This window comes from Temnothorax curvispinosus, unplaced genomic scaffold (genome assembly GCF_003070985.1).
Source record: "Temnothorax curvispinosus isolate PA1 unplaced genomic scaffold, ASM307098v1 QBEX01007069.1, whole genome shotgun sequence".
NCBI classification, from domain to species: Eukaryota; Metazoa; Arthropoda; class Insecta; order Hymenoptera; family Formicidae; genus Temnothorax; species Temnothorax curvispinosus.
In genome coordinates this window covers 14,421-36,269 of record NW_020216849.1, presented here as the reverse complement: position 1 = coordinate 36,269, position 21,849 = coordinate 14,421, and the positions used below count along the sequence as shown (strand labels likewise).

Here is a 21,849-nt window from a genome sequence, read left to right as displayed (position 1 = left end):
TAGACATCGAATTCAACGTATTATTACACCTGGACACCGAAAACTATGAAGCGCATTATCTGGATCTTGTCATCGGTAACCTGGGACATGTGGACATCGAATTAAAGGTATTAATACACGTAGACACCGAAAACTACGGAGCGCACTATCTGGACCTCGTCATCGGCAACCTGGGATACCTAGACATCGAATTCAAGCTTGATTCATAAGAATCAACTTAAAAATTCCCTAGCGGCACTTTCTGCCAAGCGTAGAGAACCTTCTTTTCCGGCAGCGGTGGTAATACGATGTAAGGGTACGAAATCTCTCCAGATAAACATGAAGCAATTGACTCAATATATATTATATAAGTATAATAAGTATATACCTAATAGGGTCCTCCACGATTTTTCGTTTTTTATTTTAAATTAAAGTTTTGATAGTAAAAACAACTATTACAATAACAAAAGTAATTAAGGAGGTTCTACAGATAATGGATGTATCTAAAAATTGGAAAAAACTTTATGGACGTATAAATTGAGATGCGAGAAAAGTGCTCGAAAAATTTTAGCATCGGTTACCGTGTAAAAATTTGCAAAAATGAATTTTGAAATCACAGTTTTTAACATAAGCTACATATGGCAGAGGGGCTCTTGGAGACAGGAAACGAGATATTAATTATATAAAGGCGACCTACCAAAGATTCAAAAAACGGAGCTCTTATAGATCTTAATCTAACCTTTTCAGAAATATCGAGAAAAACAAGGGTTATCGCGTAAAATTTTGTGATATTGGCTATTGAAACAGGCCATATCACAGTTCACGTAGCGTGCTTCGAATAACAAGGGAGATTTGGCAATGTCGCAGCGACTGTACCCGCGCGAAAAGTGTACAGCCAGTACAGCACCACAGTATGACAGCACCTCAAACTTAAGCACCTAACGTTTACGAGCGCTTACGGAGAAGTACTCGCTCTAGAATTATGTGAAATTGTGAAATAACCACGGTCATATGAGCAGAACTGTCAAGTTCGCGATGTTACCACATTTTCTTCCATTATAAGCCGCCAGAGTCAAACGAGCACTTACACGATATTTTTAATTATTCCTCGCTTCGACTAATATGGGTATGATATAAGCTCTAACGTCATCAAAATTCACGAAAATATTTTATGAATACTTAGAATCGACGAATTTGAAGATTTTCTCTTCATCTCTTAACTGACTAGAGAGTACCTGTAGAACCTCCTTAAAAATCGTTAAATAATTTTTTTAATGAGTTTGAAAATTGCGATTGATTTAAACGCCCAATTTTTCGCGCGCCTTGATGGCGTCGTCGATGTGACGTCATTATTCAGTAAACAGGTTAGATCGAGTAGACAGTTTGTATTGAAAGCATCAAAAATGACTGAAAATGCAGATTACGTACAAGATCCAGTAAAAAAACGCAATTACAAGTGGTGCTTTGTTCCCTTGTGTAAGAGTAAAACCATTTCTACGCCTTTAAAAATTTTTGTATCGGTGCCAAAAGGAGATATTAGGAAGAAATGGTTCGAAATCGCAAGACGGAATGATGCTTCATCGATATCGCTTAGCACCAGCTTGTTTTGCTGTCAAGATCATTTCCATGTAAGTTAAACTTTGTGAATAGATATATTTAACAAAACGTAATCGTGACATTCCGTTATAGTTGCAAGAAGATATAGAAAATTATACGAGAGTACGACTCGATCCAAATGCATCTGTACGACTGAAGAAAGGTGCACTACCTCGGATATTTAACTGTCAACCTGATAGACAACGTGCTCATGTGAAACCGACGCGTCCAGTAGCTCTGAAGCGCCAGAAAATAGAAACCTTAAACGAAATCCTACAAACTGAAACAGTAATTGATAGTAGCATGGAATGTGAATCCACAGAACCTATTACAATCGAGTCGTTGCATATTGACACCAACATTGGTAATTCAAGTAATATTAAAATGATTATTGAGCATATAATTTTCATTGAGTTAAACTATGTATAAATAAGATATTAATCATTCATCCGCAGATGATTTTTCAACTACTCAACATCAGGTGGCTGCTGTTGAAATCGATTGGAGCAATGATGCAACACCAAAATGCAAGAATGTTGGTATTCAAGTAAAAATGCGTGACCATAAGACAATGCGTAGCAAGTATGTACAAAACGTGCCAGTGATGCAAGATGCTTCATGTTCGACGAAAAAACTCGTAAGCCAGCAAAAAACTGAGAATGTAATTGCATCATCTGAGTCAACATCGGCCAACACGAATGTGACAAGTACTCTCAATGATACACTGGATGATTGCGATGATGAATATCTACCATCTGAGGAAACAAGCGAAGAGGCAGTGAAGCAGAATATATTGGAGCAGAGGAGGTTAGCGAGGAATATAAAAATGACGACCATTCAAAATAAACCGAAAATGTACTTGGGTATTCCGGACAATGCCTTCTTTTTTATACAGCTTTTAAGCAAAAAAACGGGAATTAGTATAGAGGAAATTTGCTTAACGGTCACTAAAATTAAATTAAACGATACATTCGCAAGAATTGGAGATGATTTTGGAGTTAGTGCTAGTAACGCGAGTGCTGTTTTTAGAAGAACTCTCCCTATTGTAGCACATTATTTAAAACAATTAATAGTTTGGCCTTCAAAACAATCCATCAAATCGAATCTGCCTTTGCCATTTCGTGCTCGGTACAGTCATGTACAATCTATAATAGATTGTTTAGAAATTGAAATTCAGAAGCCTAGCAGTGCGATTAATCAAAGTGTTACGTGGTCTGAATACAAAAAATGTAATACAATAAAATACTTAATATCAATGTCACCGGATGGAACTATTAATTTTATATCAGAAGGTTTTTGTGGGAGGACATCCGATGCTGCGATCGTAGAACTCAGCCAGTATTTAAATGAGCTACCAAAAAACTGTGCAGTCATGGCTGATCGAGGTTTCAAAAACATTGAACATCTATTACAAAAAAAAGGATGTATTTTAATTCGACCGCCTAGTGTTTCGAGTAATTCAAAACCGACGAAGGAGGAAGTGATAGAGACTCGGCGTATCGCTAGCTTAAGAATTCATGTAGAAAGAGTTATTAGAAGAATAAGAGAATTTAATATTTTAAAGCCTCATTCTACCATTCATCATGATACAATAAACACCGTAGATGATATAATTATTGTGGCTCGCAGGTTTAATTAATATTCAGTTACCACTTATAGCACAATAAATATTGAAAATATTTGCACGTTTATTAATTTTTTATAATAACCCTTCGCTTACATTCTACTTTGCTACTCCATTGAGAAGCAACGGAAAAACATTTTGTTTCCAAAAAGTCATGGCATTATTTATCATTTCCATTACGAATTGTTCGTCATAATTGACACAAATTACCATAATGCTTTGTGAAGTTTCAAAATCATGTTTTGCCATACAAAAATAACCTATTTTCACGTTTTGCATAAACATCTGCAACTGAATTTGAGCAAAATATTTATTGCCTATCTGATTGTCTTTCGTGATATACCTCTCCTCAGATTTTAAACTAAACGGACATTTTATTTCAACAACAAAGTTTTCGGCTACTGCATCAGGAGAAGCACCGATGACAGGAAAATTTGGATTTAACAGTAATCCACTACGGTGTAATGTAATTTGAAGACTTCTCTCCAATATCTTCACTACTTCCTGTTCCAAGCGTCTGCCTCGTTCCATGGCATCAGTATCTCTTATTTTGAATGCACCAATTATTTGCTCAACTAATGATCCTTGTGGTGTCTTGCAATGCGATACTTCGTATATCCGAGATGCAGTTATTCTCCCGTATCTTAATTCCTTCCATAATGTGGATTCACTTTGATGAATGGTATCCTTTGCAACTTCTTTGCATGATTCTATATTTATTTCGGAGCTTGCAAAGTTCAAAAAACTATCGGCATCTTTACACGTAGAGGTATTATAAAATTTTAACATTAATGAGTGCATCGATAAATCTCTATAAGATTTTACACGGACAAAATGCCTTGACAGTTGGCAGTCAAAATTTCTTTTTTCCATTTCTTGCAATACAGTCTGTAAGAAGCTAGTACTGTTTGGAAGAACTGGAGTTTGTTTTGATGGTAGCAAATCTTTTGCTTTCATGCTTCTTACATTAGCTCCAACTTGTGCCAATCGAGGTTTCTTCCAATAGCAGACCGTCGCTGTCGGTTCAGGCTCTTCGCTTCGACGGTGAACCCACATAAGGAAAGCGATGGCATGCTTACAACCACCTTAAATCACATAGAATTGGACAGTTAATATACACAATTAACGTTTTCTTTACTGCGTTAATTATAATTACCTTCTGAAGCTGCGCAGTTTTCGCACCTAATATATTCGACCCTCTCAGTTTTCTCGTTGACTAGCATCGATACAGCATACGCCTTATTGTTCACTCTGTGCTCAGGACAAACCTTTCCTCTGATATGGCATAAGCTTTTTTCCCGTCTCAATTCCACATATCCAACCGCTGGATCGCCGTAGTTTTCACCTTCAGCTCTACCAAAGTGTACATCGACAAGATGACAAGAGTGTATTAAAGGTTATGTCATGTATATGTTGTATATAATACTCAAATTACTTTGATATATCGTTAATAACACTTTGATATATCGTTTCATACTGTATCTTGTATCTGTCTATAAATTTTACTATTTATTTCCTGTTATTGCAAGTTTTTAAAAATATACTTACTTCTTAGCTTTTACACCACGAGTTTCTGCGATATTAAACACATCACTTTCAGCAAAAAAATCAGAAACCATTAATACTGTTACTTTGGGTAAGTTATCCGACTGTGCTTTAACAAATCCTGTGTTATTTTTTTGCCACATTGCAACAAAACAATCGGTAAATACGTAAATACATAAAATACCGTATAGCAAAAATTTGAAATTACTGAATAATGACGTCACACGCGGTCTCAATCAATCACAGCGCGTTTTATCCCCTCTCTTTTTATATATATAAGCAGTTTTAATAATTTATATTAAAAAATTACATTGTTAATATCGTTCTAAAGTCGTTCCATTCAATTTGAACAAATATAAGGTTCATGAAAATAATTTTTTTAAATAACTTATTTTTTACAAATTGGACCCTATTTGCCTAAATAGAAATCTTCCTCCTGACCGATAAGTCTATCGACCTAATTTCGAAATACGCGCGCGATATCGAAACTGGCGATACCTGCGCCGCCAGCGGCGAAAAAGTGAAAGTGACGTTTCTCTGATAGATATGTCGCGGCGTTAGGAGGAGGAGGAGGAGGAGTAACTTAAAAATAAATTTTCATATTTGGACTTTGCGTCGCAATATCTCCGCTCGTAGGGCACGTAGCGGAATAATATAAGAGAAACCCCTCCCTAATTGGACCCCAAGCTATCGATCAAGCCTACTTAGAACTTGATCCGTTCACTCGTTATCGAGATCTCAACATCTCGGGTACTCGCAACCCGTCGCGTCGCGTAAAAGAGTCACGGTCGGTCTCGCTCCGCGTGTACTTGGCGCGAGACACTACCGTGTCTCTTGATAGATAAGATTGTTTTATTATATAGTGATGCTAATTAACAAATCGCTAATGGCTACGATTTTTCGCTGAATTCAATAGGCAGAAAATACAAATAAATTGCACTTATTTTCACAGTCATGCATAAATAAGCTTCTTGTACATACTACTTAACATATTATCATAAAACCCAGGTAGCACATACACGTTTCAGAAATGTTTTACAAGCGTTTTTCCGAAACGTTTTATAACCGATTTTTAGAAACGTTTCTCATGAGTAAAAATGTACATTCAAAAAACGTTCAATGAAATGTTTTTTTTCCGATAAAATAACGTTTAAAAACCTATTATAGAAACGTTTTGTTTTAATGATAAAAACATTTTCGATAAAGACATTTAAAATTCCTACTTTTTACGTCTATTGAACGTGTTTATGACGTCTTTGAGACATCCCTGGTAAAAGTTACCGTTAGAAACGGATAGAACGTGCATTCTATCCGTTTCTGACTGTTTTACTATGCGTTTCTTTCCTTGCAATTACGGATAGAAACAGATGAAAAGTGTTGCAGATTCTATAAGCCTGTGTACGCAAAGACGGTAGGAAAGGTTAACTGCATCTAACTGATTCCTAACGGAACGGAACTTATCCGAATTTATGCGCAAACGTAATTACGAATCCTATCCGTTTCTATACGCAACCAGTTTTAAATGTCTATCGGCATCTGATTGCAAAACCAGGCAGGATATCTATCTGCATTTGCATGCAATTATGATTTGCCCGCTCTATCCGTTTCTAACTGCAAATGCATATTATTCATTTCTTATTACTGCAAATACATGTACTGTGACGACAACGACGATGTCCGCCCGGTCTCGCCAGCCGGGCCGGAGCGCGCCGTTGCTTTTCTTTATTAAAGGCCCCTAAAGCTGTCTATAATTATTTTTCCGGGATCGCGATAATTCTCTCCGAAACCCTGATGGTAGCTCGACTGAATTTTGTTGGGCGCCAGGTGCGATTCCTCACACCACGATATACGCATCGCAGTTTTCTCAGGCGTGAGTTTCGTCGATTAATCGCGGGTGGAAGAGGAGAGATAGCGTGGCGCAATTAACACACTCGAATCACAGGTCCATAACAAGAAAATAATATATTTAAGGCAGTGGAACGGTAAACACAGGTAAACATGCCAGAGAATTTTAAGCGTAGTACAGCAGGTCCAAGCGGGCGCGGAAAGTTACGCCACGGGTGCCACAGGCACGTCCTCGCCAAGTGGTGTAGCGATCCCGCTCGATTTCGCTCTAATATTTCCCGACATAAGTCCCATGGAATCCACCCTTACTCTCGCGGCATCGCTCTACGTACGATTACTCCCTCCCTGAATCTCGCGGTACGCGCGACTTATTTTTACGCGGAGGGGCCGCTTCCCCTCGCTGGAACGCAGTTCACTTACAATTAACATTTACTTACAACTAACACAAGATAACCGAACGAGTCATACGCAACGCTAACGGCTTCGGTGCCGACTTCTTATGTACACGAAACGCCGGTGGCCTTAAATTACACGCGCACGAGGCCACTTTACAAAGCCGGAATGGCCGCCCCGCTCACGCGCGTGGGCGAGCCCCGAATCGACCGCGGATCGCACGATCACGCGAGTCCCGAATTCCTCGCGAATCTCCTGATTACGCGATTCCCGAAACGACCGCGAACCTCCCGGTTACGCGAGTCCCAAAAAACGTGGCTACGGAGACGCCCCGTGTCACAGCGCGATCACGTGAGGCTCACGCCGGACTCGTCCCGCTACGCAACACGACACGGTTCACAACGACGATTACGATTTACGAACATAATCACCCAGACAATAAGGACGCGTTCTGACTGCCGGCGGCCGCGACTTCTCGCCCCCGATATGGGCACCCGCGTTGCGTTATATAGTCGCTGATATAGTTGCTGGTAATATCTAACGAAATCCTGTTCGCTCTAACAGCAATGTTGAAGAAAAAATTCAACTCCTATCTGAAACAGGCAGGAATCGTATCCGTATAGTTACAGACAGATTCCTATAGATTGGCATTGCATACAGATGCAGATGGATGCGGTATCAGCAATTACGGATACACCGTCAGCATCTTATGCGTACAGACTGCGGATAGAAACATACAGGATTCGTATTCGTAGTTGCAGATAAATTCCTGTAGGTCAACATTGCGTACAGATGCAGATGGATGCGGTATCCGCAATTACGGATAGATACCGTCAGCATCTGATGCGTACTAGAATGCGGACAGAAACAGACAGGATTCGTATCCGTAGTTGCAGACAAATTCCTATAGGTCGACATTGCGTACAGATGCAGATGGATGCGGTATCCGCAATTACGGATAGATATACCGTCAGCATCTGATGCGTACAGAATGCGGACAAAAACAGACAAGTTTTTCTATTGCAAAAGCTTATAGATGCTGTATGCCGATAGATTTCCATTAGATACAGTTATACGTCGTTACATTTTCTGTCTGTATTTGCAGATACAATAGTGCTGCTTACAGAAACGGATAGGGCTAGAATTTTCTTTTCAAGCTTACAGTTACAGAGGATAGGATTCCGTTACATATCGTCAGAAATTCTATCTGTTTCTAACTGTTTCTAACGGTAATTTTTGCCAGGTATGCGTGAGAATGTTCTAGAAGCTTTATACATATACCATCTATGACGCCTTTTTCGAAGAAATTCCTGAACTGGTGCACATTCGTACAATAAGTTAAAGTGAAACAAAATATACTTGTCTCACTCTAACTTAATTGAATTACTGATATGTGCATCAGTTCAGGAAGTTCTTCAAAACGGAACACACGTATAAATGTTTTTTCAATGGCTACGTTTAGCAGAACGTTTATTTTGCAACTGTTGGAAGTTTTCTAAGCTCAGATTTGTCTGATGACAAATAGATTAAGACCGGTAGGACAAAATTAATTTAAGTAAATAAGTGGATATATGTGCATGGATAAAATAATTTATTTTATGCAATAATTAGTGCAATATAAATTTAAATGTTTCAAAAAAGGCTATTAAAGTTATTATATATATATTGTGACGTTGCGGTTTTGCCGCGGCGTGGCAGCGCTCCGCCGCCGTCACAAGGCGCGGATTGCGCGCCCGAGGACGGCTCACGAATCAACCTTCGATCTCCAGGGGCGTATTAAAGTGCGATTCAAATATTCATTATTGTTTTTTTTTTTCTTGCGATATTGCGTGGCGCCTCACCCCGTCGAGTTGGAGTTCCAACGCCACACTGAAGATGACGAGGAGTACCAGGAGAGCCGGATGATAAACGGAATCACAAGGACCGAAAGCGAGATGTCGAGGGCGAGGAGCCCGAGTTACGAGGACCGCTACTAAGCGAGGGACGACGTGAGACGCGCGCGCTGCGCGCCAGCAACGGCAGGCGAACCTGTGCATCGCAGGGGCCCGGCGCCGGGCCTGTCTGCAGTCCTCCGAGGCCAGACGGACTCTGGGGGTGGATGGCCACCGCCCCCGAGTCGAGCCAGAGGACACCGCGGGAGTCATCGCCTTGCCTACTACAACGGGGAAACCTGGAAGGACCCCGCGAGCGCGAAGGGCACGTTCGAACGCCCCGCCGAATCCACGGTCGATAACCCTGCTAGCGGCTCCCACACGAGCTTGCGAGCTCATCGCCAATTGGTCCGCTTATCGCGCGGAAGGGTCGCGCATGTCCCGCTAGGGGCGTTAGATCGACGCCTCTATCGAGCGCACTTCCGCGATCATTCTTGAGCCACCCTCGGGACGACACGCACGGCTTTCTTGAGCGCTTCTCGACCGACTCTTGCTGCGCACTTGGTGCCTGATTCTCTCGCGACGGCTTTTGGTGACGGCGGAGAGGACAACCCCGACCGAGGAAGTATCTTACCGGTGAGGTTGCCTCGTAATAGACGGTAGTAATGTAAGCCACGACACCGCCCTCCGGGCCACGCTCTCGCCTAAAGTACTCGCGTAATTGAGATCTCGTAATTTTGCATCTGCGATCGAGAGCGAGAGCGAAGGGCTTTGGAATGGTCTCGTGGCCAGTGAATAGTACTCATCGAGTGAAAGTCCTGGAGATCGCGATAGATATCTCGATTCGGTAATTCGCGAACATTCTTACGGTATCTGTGGTCGCGATCGCGTATTACCCGGCGGTGCGTCACGCGCGACTCTCGTGATCGTAGTTTATTCGTCGAGAATGATTCTTTTGCGTTACGCCGTTTCCGTAATCTCGTGTGCTTGCGGTCAAATTCGCGTTTTCCTCGTGTAGATATTTTCCCCTGCGTAGATTTAGTTGTACATGGCGTTAGTATGTAAGTTCGTCATCTCTTGCGTTAGATTTAGTTTATTTCGCGTTAGTCTGTAAGTCCGTCAAGACATTATTGCGTTGTGTAGTCTCGCTCTGGCTTAGCGCTATTCTCCTCGGAGAATACTCTTTCTTTCGCGTTGAATTAAGTACTCTTTTGCGTAGGGCGTATGTCCCGTAAAAATTCGTTAGATTGAGTACGATATTCTTCTCGCGCTGATGATTTCCTCGGCGCGATAAAACCTAAATATTTCGCGTTATCTGTCGCGTTCGGGCTTGATTATTGGCCCGTCGTTGTGTTATATTGCGTCTCGTATTTCGGGGATACTCTCTCCTGGCGACAGCATTCTGAACAATCGCGATCCTGCGTACTTTCTGGAGTAAACTTGGCGTCTGAGATCGCGTGAAAATTTGACTTGTTTTCGGAGTTATTATTTTCCTGGTTGTAACGATTTTTGATTTATTCTTTCACGCTCACGATTATTCACGTCTATATGATTTCGCTTTTGTGAGAGGTGAATCAACGGTTCTTTAATTTATTAGAGCAATCTCGTGAGCTAATTGTTTTTTTTTCTTGGCAATAAATGTTAATCTCTTTTGTTATTAATTGTTTGAGTTCGTAATTTCTGTGTCGCCCGTCACAATTCGCGCTGCCCTATATCACCTTCGTCCCTGAGTAATACGCCGAGCTGGTCGATTTCTCGCACGCCGTTTAATTACGATAAACGTTTCGATAATTTGTGATAAATTTCGCGTTAGTGGACGCGGGATACCGCGTCTGGCGCCCAACACTCACGTTCGCGTTAGAAATTCGGTTCGTGCGAGAGATCCGTCGGAGAGGCCTGACATCCTACTCTCCCGCAACTCCCTTTTGATCCGGCTTTGCGCCCGAACGGGTAAAAAGTCGTGACAATATATATATAAATCTATATATATATAAATAAATCATTTTATCCATGCACATATATCCACTTATTTACTTAAATTAATTTTGTCCTACTGGTCTTAATCTATTTGTCATCGGACAAATCTGAGCTTAGAAAACTTCCAACAGTTGCAAAACGTTCTGCTGAACGTGGTCATTGAAAAAACATTTATACGTGTGTTCCGTTTTGAAGAACTTCCTGAAGTGGTGCACATCAGTAATACAATTAAATTAGAGTGAGACAAGTATATTTTGTTTCACTTTAACTTATTGCACAAATGTGCACCAGTTATTTCAGTCATTTATGCTTTCCAATACTCAAAATAGCTGCTATATTTTTCAAACTTTTTTGTTTATAACTTGTTTATAACTTTTTAATAAACATAATGACCGCCGCGGCGGCTAAAACCTTCTGAAGGTCACTCAGGAGGGTGACCTTGACAACATATGTCAAGGTCAAAGTAATCCGAGCTGTGTTAGTTATTGTAAATAATTACCAGTATTATTAAAAAAAGGTATTGGTATTGAATTTGACGATAATCGATAAAAGCGTTCTTTCTTTATAAAATTTTGAATTTTTTGAGAAATGTCCGTGGTTGCTCTAACTTCCACCAATTTTGAGCTATCGGGCTATTTATAATTTTATTAAATTGTTTAGTCTTTTCTACCCCTATTTCATATATAATTCTTGAAGATTTGATAAATAAATCTTATCAAATCAATAAATTTTATCTCAATAACACTGATGCTGCTCATACAAAAAATGATGCTTTTGATACAACATAATTTTTTTTGTCCGTGTACAGATCGCTACCATTGTTCCTATTTTATTTCGCTCATAAAGCTTCCTCTATGAGGAAGCCAAACTAATAAATACTAATAAATATGCATCAAATAAAATACAAGTTTCCTCATAAGAGGAGCTTTGTGAGCAAAATAAAATAGGAGTAATGGTAGCGATCTGTAATGATGAGGAAGTAATGTGCAAGTTTCTAAATTGTTTTGTAATTTGTTCTAACTATTCAGTATATAAGCAATTTGCCTGCAGTATGACAACAAATTGGCAGCAGATTTGCTTAGATATCACAAGAGATCCGAAATCATACGTGTCCGAATTCTGATGCGGACAATATAATCACATCGGTAGAGTCTGCGATATAATCACAACAGAATTCATCAATCTGTCATTTTGCAAACATTTAAATTTTACTTTTATATGTACTTTTAAATTAGAATTTTATATAAAGAAATTATAGAATTATAGAAGTAATGTTATATAGTGTGTTTTGTTTTAATTTCCCCAGGCAAACATCTCGAAAAATATGAAAAATACGGCAAAACATTTCGGACAAATGTTATAGGATATCAAGGGAGACAGATGATGAAAATATGGATTGATCTTTTCAATGCCAGGTCAATGTAATCGCTGTTTTCTTAAATGGAATTCCCCATTTTTATTGCATATTCTTGTAGCTCTGGTCGAGCCGTTTTCAAAGCACACTTTACCTTAATACTTTTATACGTAGAAATAAAAGAAATCAATTGTTTTAAAAAAAGAAACAGAAAAAATTATTTTAAAAAATTTGATTACATTTTGTGAACGCATTCAATTTTACAAAATTGCAAATGTAAAAATTAATATTATTATTCGATTCCTTTCATTATTCTACGTATAAAAGTATCAAGGTAAAGTCATCAAAAAGTGAATACGAGATAATTCATATTTTATATTAAAAGTATCATGACAAAATATAAAATATCTCAGGAAATTCTTAATAAAAGATAGCTTTATTATATTGTTTTGAAAACGTCTCAACAAGGGCTACAAAAATATATTACAATAAAAATGAAGGATTTCATTTAAGAAAACATCGATCACATTGTTCTGTCATTGAAAAGATCACGCAAGCTCAAGTCCATATTTTTATCATCTGTCCCCCTTGATATCCTACTTTTGTCTGAAACGTTTTTCTGTATCTTCCATATTTTCTGAGATATTTGCCTGGTAAAATTAAAACAAAACACACTGTATATCATATTTGTAAAATTTATTCGAAGATATAGTGAAGATACGGCTAAAATTGAATAATGTAGTAACAAAGCAATAAATTGTTATCATTTTTTTTACCTATTTATCTCTAATAATGATATATAGGTTCTCGAATAGCCAAATCTGTCGAGAACAAATTTTGTTCTCGAAAGTGTACTACACATTTTGTCGATAGAAAATGTCAGCAAAAATAATATAGAATCTGCTAACAGAATATAATGACAGATTGACTGCAAAAACTAAACAGAATCTGCTGTTTCATACTTAAATGATGTATTTTATTTATAAATGTTTATGAAATGATAAATTCTGTTCGGTTTCTGCCGACAATTTGCTGTCAGATTATATCAGCAGGTCGTACCGGCAAAACACGAGTTTCATGCGGACCCAGATAGTACCGGATCTGTTGTAATACCTAAGCGAATCTACCAATTTATTATCTTACTGTGGGCAGTTTGCTTACTAGGTTATTTCTAACATTATATTAGTAGGTAATTTTTTGAAAAAGAAATGAATACCAATGTACTTTTCAGGATGGTATTCTGATTGAAAATATGCATGATGTTCCTTATATTAAACAAAAAGATATATCGCCGGAAGTTACAACTATGATGACTAGAATTTGCACAGAAATTAGAAAAATCACGCCACAAAATATTACGTGTGGCATTCAGGTATACAAGTTCGGCGTTGTTAAACAATTGTTAAAATCTTTCCATCTTGTTTTCTATTTGTTTTGAATTCGTCGATTTATTTGACGATAAGTTTGAACAATCATATTAAATTTATCGATGTCAAACATGTTGACTTGTGTCGATTTCACATTTTTTTCTTAATTGCATAAAACTTTATATTAAATCATAAAATTAAATTATAAAATTTTTGTATGTATTTTTTTTGTAAGATTAGTTATATTATTAAGTTTATCTAATTTATTAGTGGCAATTTTATTTTTTAATTTTGTTTTATTTAATGTATTTATACTATAAAAAATATTTAATAGAATTTTTTGAGCATATAATGAATTTTTGAGCGTAACAAATTTTTAGTAACATAAAATGTATGGAATTATTTATTAATATTAATACTATTTCTTAATGCTTTTAATGTTTTTCAATCATTGTATTAATATTAAATTTGATGATAAATTAGTGATTATAAATTATATATATACTTAATACAGTAGTATGTTTAAATAAATTGTTATTATGGAATCAGTCGAGTATCACTTTTTGTAGATTCTCGCAGGATGCAACAAGGAAGCGATCGCGGTTGCCAAAGCTGCAGGATTGCAATTTATTAGGGCTGAAGGATTTGTCTTCTCCCATGTGGCTGATGAAGGCTTTATTGATTCAAATGCTGGAACTTTATTAAGATACAGAAGGCAAATCGACGCAGACAACGTTCTCGTTTTCGTTGACGTAAAAAAAAAACATAGGTATAAGATTTTGAAACAATTTAAATGTCTTTCTTTTCCCTTTCTTTCTTCTCTCTGTCCTCTCCTCTGTTTTTCGCAAGTTTGAAAAGAAAAAAGAAAAAACAAATTTTTTACTTATAAAAAAGAATCACAAATGGAATTTTTTTTCTTTGACTGCATCTTAAATTACAATTTGTAAATGAAATTATAGTAAACATTTTTAAAATAATTTAAAATAAAATGGAATATGCTCAAAATTGTATGATTTCCTTCAATACGGTTTATATTATACGACTCTTACGTCATAACTCTATACGAAAATAACTCAGCGTAAATATATTATTTTTTGTTAATTTTCTCTGGTATTATTACAGCTCCCACGTAATCACTTCCGATGTGAGTTTGTTGGAAACGGTAAAAGCTGCCGAATTTTTTTTAGCTGACGGCGTTATACTAACTGGTAACGCAACTGGCGAAGAAACAAACGTGAGAGATCTTTTAGGTATTTTTTTTTAGACTCCTCTCTCTCTCTCTCTCTCTCTCTTCCTTCTCCCCATTCTCTTTCTGTTATACATATATATATATAAATCTTTATATCATAATGTAACTCTGAAAATATCGACAGATCTAGCATCATTATAATCTTTTAGAGAATCATACATTTTTGAAATAATTATATACAACCTCGATCGGAAAATATTTATAACATCATATGATGAAATCTAGATAAAACTGGATATGCTGCAATTATGTCTCAATATTTTGTGCAAATATTGATAAATATTTGCACAATTTATTTCTAAATAGTATTTCAGCAAGACAGCAGCGATCGATATGAGGAACTATTTTAGCGGAATATTTACAAAATTAAATTTGGAAAGAAATTGCAAAATAATAGCGAAATAATTGTGAAATATATTTGAGTTTTATTATGTGTTAGGTTCTGTTGCACCAACGTCACATAACATTTAACCTTAGCTTAACTCACTCTTCGTTTCTTTCTAAGAGGACAGTTAGGGCCAGTTCCACAAATGTCGGTTAACTCTTAACCTTAGGTTAACTTACTCTTCGTCTCTTTCTAAGGGGGACGTTAGAAAGAAACAAAGGATAAGTTAACCTGAGGTTAAGAGTTAACCGACATTTGTGGAACTGGCCCTTAGAAAGAGACGAAGAGTGAGTTAAGCTAAGCTTAAATGTTATGCGACGTTGGTACAACCAGGCCTTAGTCCTGTAGATAATTACATAGCATATTCTGTGTTTGTTGGGTCGTCGATAGATGGCATCCTTTCTCCTACGTAAAATATAATGAACGATGGTATACATATATATAACAATAATATAATACATAACTGTTACATATTGGTGTTTGCTGAAGTGTGCTGGAGTGATTTTGCTTCTAAATGACAAAATAATTGTGCAAAATTTAAACCTAAAATTGAATTTCTCTTTCTCTTTTTTGTGCAAATATCAATCAGAAATTTTATGTTGCCTAAGAACGCTGTGTTATAAAGAATTAGCACAATAATTGTGAAATTCCTCTCAATTGAAATGATGCAATTATTGTACAATATTTGCGCAATTTTCTTATCGGGAAAGTTGTTTTGTTTAATTTGACCTTCTGAAATATCTTTTTTACTTTTAATGATACGAAAAGATTATATAGGGGAAAAGTGATATACTCGAAAAGAAAAATACTTTGATTAACGTCATTTTTTTCAAGATTTTTAATTGATTTTCTTTGAGAGTTTTATGACCGATATATTGATTTTTAGATGAAACGGAGATATATTTTTATTAGTACTTCATTAAGGAAACTACCTGTATAACAACAGATTGGCAGCAGATTTACTCAGATATTACAACACATCCGGTATCATCTATGTCTGCATTAAACTTGTGTATTATCGGCGGAACTTGCCCAAATAATCTGACAGCAAATTATAGGCAGAAACCGATTTATCATTTCATAAACATTTATAAATTAAATACATTATTTAAATATGAAACAGCAGATTTTGTTTAGTTTTTGCAGTCAATCTGCCATTATATTCAGTTAGCAGATTCTGTTATATTTCTGCTGATATTCTATTGACAAAATTTGTAACGGCTACTTTCTCTCTCTCAAAATCTACGACACTATTAATCTCGACAGATTTGGCTATCCGGAATAGTATTGCAATTGGGAGAAAAAAAAAAAACTTATTAATGCGTATTGTGTTTATTAATGTTTAATTTTTAAGGAGGTATCCTATAAGCACACAATATTCCTAGAATATTGTATTAATATTATCTATTAAAAATTAAAATAACATTGTTATAATATTCCGAGAATATTATATAATATTTTCTAATATTATAGGATTATTCTGTTGATGTTATATGTCCACTTCACATAATATCCTTTAGTATAGGTATACTGTTTTAATATCAGTGGAATATTATAAAAAAGTTCTTAGAATATTATTCTGATCTATACTAACAAATTAACGTTCATAAAATATTCCTTGGATATTATTATAATATTCAAATATTTATACAAAATTATAAACAAAGATTTTATTTAATAAAAATAATAAAATTTATAATTTTTTTCATATATTCTCACATATCCCTCACACTGATTAATAAATAATATTTATAACCATTTGTAACATTAATTTTAGAACTATTATTTATTAAATATTAATAAATTTTTTAATTATTAAATTAAAAATAGTTTATTTGTTTGATAGTTTATTCCCGAAAATTTAAAATATTTTTATAACATTAAATAATATTATTTCATATAATATTCGTATAATATTTATATAATATTATCAGGAGCGAACATATAACTATCTATTAATATTACTAGAATATTGTATTTAATGTTCTAAAATTACGCCTAAAATATTACTTAATATTAAATAATATTACGCGCTTATAGGGTAATCTCTGCTTTTATTCAGCCTGAAAATCTTATTAAAATTATCCAAAATTTTCCCCAATATACAAGCGTCTCTGCGCGTCACACTAATTTTCCAATATTTCACCTCAAACGTACGAAAATCACTTAGCGTCTGTAGCATTATACCGACTTTGCCCCATACATCCCTGGCGAAAATAAGAAGCGTTGACAACCGTTCGATGAAGGTTTTTTAAAAGTTTATACGCTTTCAAACTTTCTAAGAACGCTTACACAACGTCGTTAGGTTTTAAACGCTTTTAAAACGCTTATCAAACGCTATATATAACGTTTCGTGAAAGTTCTGCAATGTTGAGGAGACGCTTTTCAGAGCATCTTTAGTAAACGCTGATTCACTTTCATGCAGAGAGTTTGTTGTCAGACTTTTCAAACGTTTAGCAAATGCTTTTCCCAACGCCGTAAGACAAAAGTGTTTTTTCTCCGTTCAACAAACACTTTTTCAATGCGGCGAATTATAGGGCGTTTACGCAAACGGCTTGGAAACGCTTTTCCCGACGCTGTAACACGAGCGTTTTTCCTCCATTCAGCAAACGCTCTTCCAACAACGCCGCTATATAAGTAGCGCATCTTTGTCGCATTTAAAATACATCCAGCGTATATAAGCAGACCCCCTGAGAGGCAAAAAGTATAGATTCGGTTTCGAAACCTCCATTATCATTAATAAAAATTATTCTTCTAACGACAAGAGTAAACGCTCGTTAAACGCTCAATAGAGGCTGCATATGCAGTTTCCCATGATAAAAGTAGGCTGCGGTCCACTTGACGTTACAAATGGTTTGAAACGTTCTTCTTCTCCTTCTTTTTTCATTGAAAGAAAGGAGAAAAGGAATGCTTCGAAGCATTCCGTAGCCGTAAACGCCTATTAAATGCTTAACAGAGGATCTATATCTAGATAGCAACGTGTCTGCATTGTTGTTGGCATGTGTTGCTATCAGAATTGTGGCAACTGAGTCCGCATTTGTCGGCAAGTTAATGCCTTCACGATATAACAATTTTGTATAGCAACTTGCCAACAACTTGTTGGCAACTTATGCTGCGATCTAAAATCGTCTGATTCAAAATTCGAGCTGTTGCCGTTATGTTGCTGTGATATTTCATAGGATCACACATTGCTCCCGCACAGCATTTTATATTTCAAATAGATAACAGATACATAAAATTTGAAATGTTGCTGTACAGCAGATACGTAGAAATGTAATTCTAATTGACACAATGTAAAGATTTTTCAAAGTACTGCAACAATTATTTTTTGAGGCAATATATATGTTCTCTCTGTAATTGGCGCTGTAATTTAAAGAGATATCATTTCTTTTTTGTAATTGTAATAGATCACTTGAAGCGCGACTCTTCTTTTTGATAAGGTAACATAATTTTGTGATGTGTAGGGGAGACCGGGGCTAAGCCGACAACGGGGCTAACTTGACACTAGGCTTTTTGCCAATTTAAATCTATCGTAGAAACTTGCCTTTCCTACTGTAAATGCGTCTTTATGTGTCAGTATTATCAACGGAATTTGGTAACATTCTAAGTTATAGTGTAATTTTTAACGCGACATAAGCGTTTTTGATAGTAAAAAGTAATTTTTCTGATCTCTCGAAAATGTCTACTCTTTCATCGAGCTTTACTCTTGCGAATCTACCGGTAAGTAATTTTGATGGAAAATTCGATGCTTTATACAAATCCGATAATAATTTTTGCATATTTTCAAAATTTTTATATTTTTGGAGTAACAAAAGTAAAAAACGACGTTCAGGGCTAAGTCGACACGCTGTTTTATTAGTTCCCAATAATAAACGATGCTTGTAATGCAGCATATGGCCCATGACAAATGTGTGCGCACGTGTAATCGCGAATTTACTTGCATAAGTTGTTTTTCAGACATGAATTTAGATGAAAATAATTAAAAGTTGATGGAAAATTCGATGCTCTATACGAATCCGATAATGGTTTTTGCATATTTTCAAAATTTTTATATTTTTGGAATGACAAAATTGAAAAATGACGTTTGGAGCAAAGTCGACATCACGCCATTTGATCGGCTCCCAATAACAAACTATACTTGTCATGCAGCCATATGGCCCATGACAAATGTGTGCGCACGTCTGATTGCGAATTTACTTGCATAAATTGTTTTTTAGACATGAGTTTAGATGAAAACAATTAAAAGTTCAACAATTTTTGTTCTTATTATTTCCAATGATTGTTTTACTTAATTCCAAATTTTTGTACTTTCTAAATACACGATAAACAATGTATTTTTAGTTTCAAACAATAAAAAATAAGTTCCAGATCAAATTGTGTCGATCAGGCGAAGTGTCGAGTTTACCCCGGCATTTTTCAATTTGAAAATTTGTCTTCGCGTCACTTTTCCTTTCCTGACGGCAAAACAAAGCGACGTACAGCAAAACTTCCTGAATCAATTTTGTACCTGAAGAAACACTCTTTAAATATATACCATTGAATTTGCCAAAAATTTTAATTAAATATTAAAAATTGCCTTTGAAAAAATAGTGTCGGCTTAGCCCCGGTCTCCCCTATCACTTGGGTTATAATTTTTCGGAAATAAAGATACTACTACTTAGATTTTTTCGAGATTTTTCGAGATATAAAGATTACGTCTACCACTTGTTACTTAGATTTTTTCGAGGTATAATACTACCACTTTCTTTTTTTTTTTCGAGGTAACAACATATATACACTACTATGCGTGTACTTGGTGCCTTTTTTTTTAAAAGGTAATTTTGTACGGATATCACGCCTTTTTGTAGTATTACGCATTTTATAAACAGTATGTACAGCGTGGCCTAGTAGACAGCGCACTGGTCTGTTGAGCCAAAGGTCCCGGGTTCGATTCCCGGTAGAGCTAGAAAATTTTATTCGCTCGTTCTCCTCTCGGCAGGCAATGGCAAACCACCGAGAGTATGTCTTGCCAAGAAAACTTCTCTAAAAAAAAATTGCCGTTCGAAATCGGCGTTAAACTGTAGGTTCCATATACATTGTGTATAATCCACGTGCGCAACACATGTATATGAAGAGAAGTCACCACGCTCGGACACGAGTAATAGGACTGAGGATGGATGTACAGGGTAAAGCTATTTGGAGGTATAATACTACCACTTTGTTTTTTTCGAGGTAACAACATAACAGGGTAACAACATAATACATATACACTACTATGCGTGTACTTGGCGCCTTTTTTTACCTTTTTTTTAAAAAGTTAATACATACTCAAATCATTTTCTATCACAGTTGCGTTGTCCTCTGCAAATTCCATTGGAATTGCATCAGATTTTAATTTCCGAGACTTTACAGGGCTATAGTTCGGTAGTAACTTGCGTAAAAAGGATCGATCTTTGTATTGTGAAGAATGGAAATGTTGAGAACAAATCCGAGCTAGATAAACAAATTTGAAAAAATATATTTCATCAACTTTATTATATTTTGTTATTATTAATTTGTTAAATTTTATTTACGAACTGTCAGTACTATTATATACATACCGTTGTTTGGATTGACATTCTCTTTGCAAAATGTTTTCCATTTCTCAATCATTTCTTTATTTTTTGGAAATGAAAAATATCGTACATTTTTATTCTTTCGTGACGTATTTTTACATGTTTTAAATGAACACGACGGCATTTTAAAGACAATTGTTTATATTCATAAAACTGTATAATTATCTATGGATAGAGCTCACTGCTGCAAAACTGTATAACCTAATCTAGATACTAGAATCTAGTATAACTGATCTCAGTTACTATTTTCAAGATGGCGGAAACTTGGGGCTGCGCAAAACGTGACGAAAACTCGTCGGGAAAATAGCACACCTTGTTACTTCCACCATGGTTAAAGTTGTCGACTATTAGGTTATGAGATCTGTCATACCGACGAGATGTAGCGACTACGAACATGCCCTGTGGCCATATGCGCATGCTCAGTGGCCGCACGCGCATACAGCAAATCACATGACAACTGTTTGGTTGGTAAGGGCCTAAGCAGAATGGCTGTCTTTGGCAGTGTTTTATGCCTTAAGTCTTTGTCTTATGTAAGGGCCTAAGCAGAATGGCTGTCTTGGCAGTGTTTTATGCCTTAAGTCTTTGTCTTATGTAACGCACAATACTGTACAGCATTGTGCATTACATAAGACAAAGACAAAGACTTAGCGTTTTTCATTGGCAGAACTGGTGCGCACTCAGTGCGCATTAAGGCCGTTGTACAGTGATTTAATCTCTAATATTTAAAGTAAAATGCAAATATTTCGACTGATAAAATACCCAGTACATATTTTACCAAATAGTGCAATAAAGAATATTGAGGATTTCATGATTTAACTCGTTTATATTAAACATACACATTACGTTGATTTGTGTACAACGGCTTTAATGTGCACTGAGTGCGCACCAGTTCTGCCAAAGAAAAACGCTAAAAGACTTGAGGCATAAAACACTGCCAAGACAGCCATTCTGCTTAGGCCCTAACGCACAATGCTGTACAGTATAAGACAAAACACTGCCAAGACAGCTTTTCTGCTTAGGCCCTAAGTCAGAAGTGTAACATAATTCGAAATGATATTCTTTCGGCGTAT

General features: G+C 36.2%; 1 protein-coding gene across 1 annotated transcript; it reads left to right on the top strand.

The window, feature by feature from the left end:
• The first annotated feature begins 1,250 nt into the window (after positions 1 to 1,250).
• LOC112456660 lies at positions 1,251 to 13,524 on the top strand. The gene is made up of 4 exons (XM_025019351.1): positions 1,251 to 1,607; positions 1,669 to 1,939; positions 2,031 to 2,382; positions 13,416 to 13,524. The coding sequence occupies exons 1-4, from the start codon at positions 1,254 to 1,256 to the stop codon at positions 13,426 to 13,428; spliced, it is 990 nt and encodes a 329-aa protein (XP_024875119.1). The 5' UTR covers positions 1,251 to 1,253; the 3' UTR covers positions 13,429 to 13,524.
• Positions 13,525 to 21,849: the final 8,325 nt, after the last annotated feature.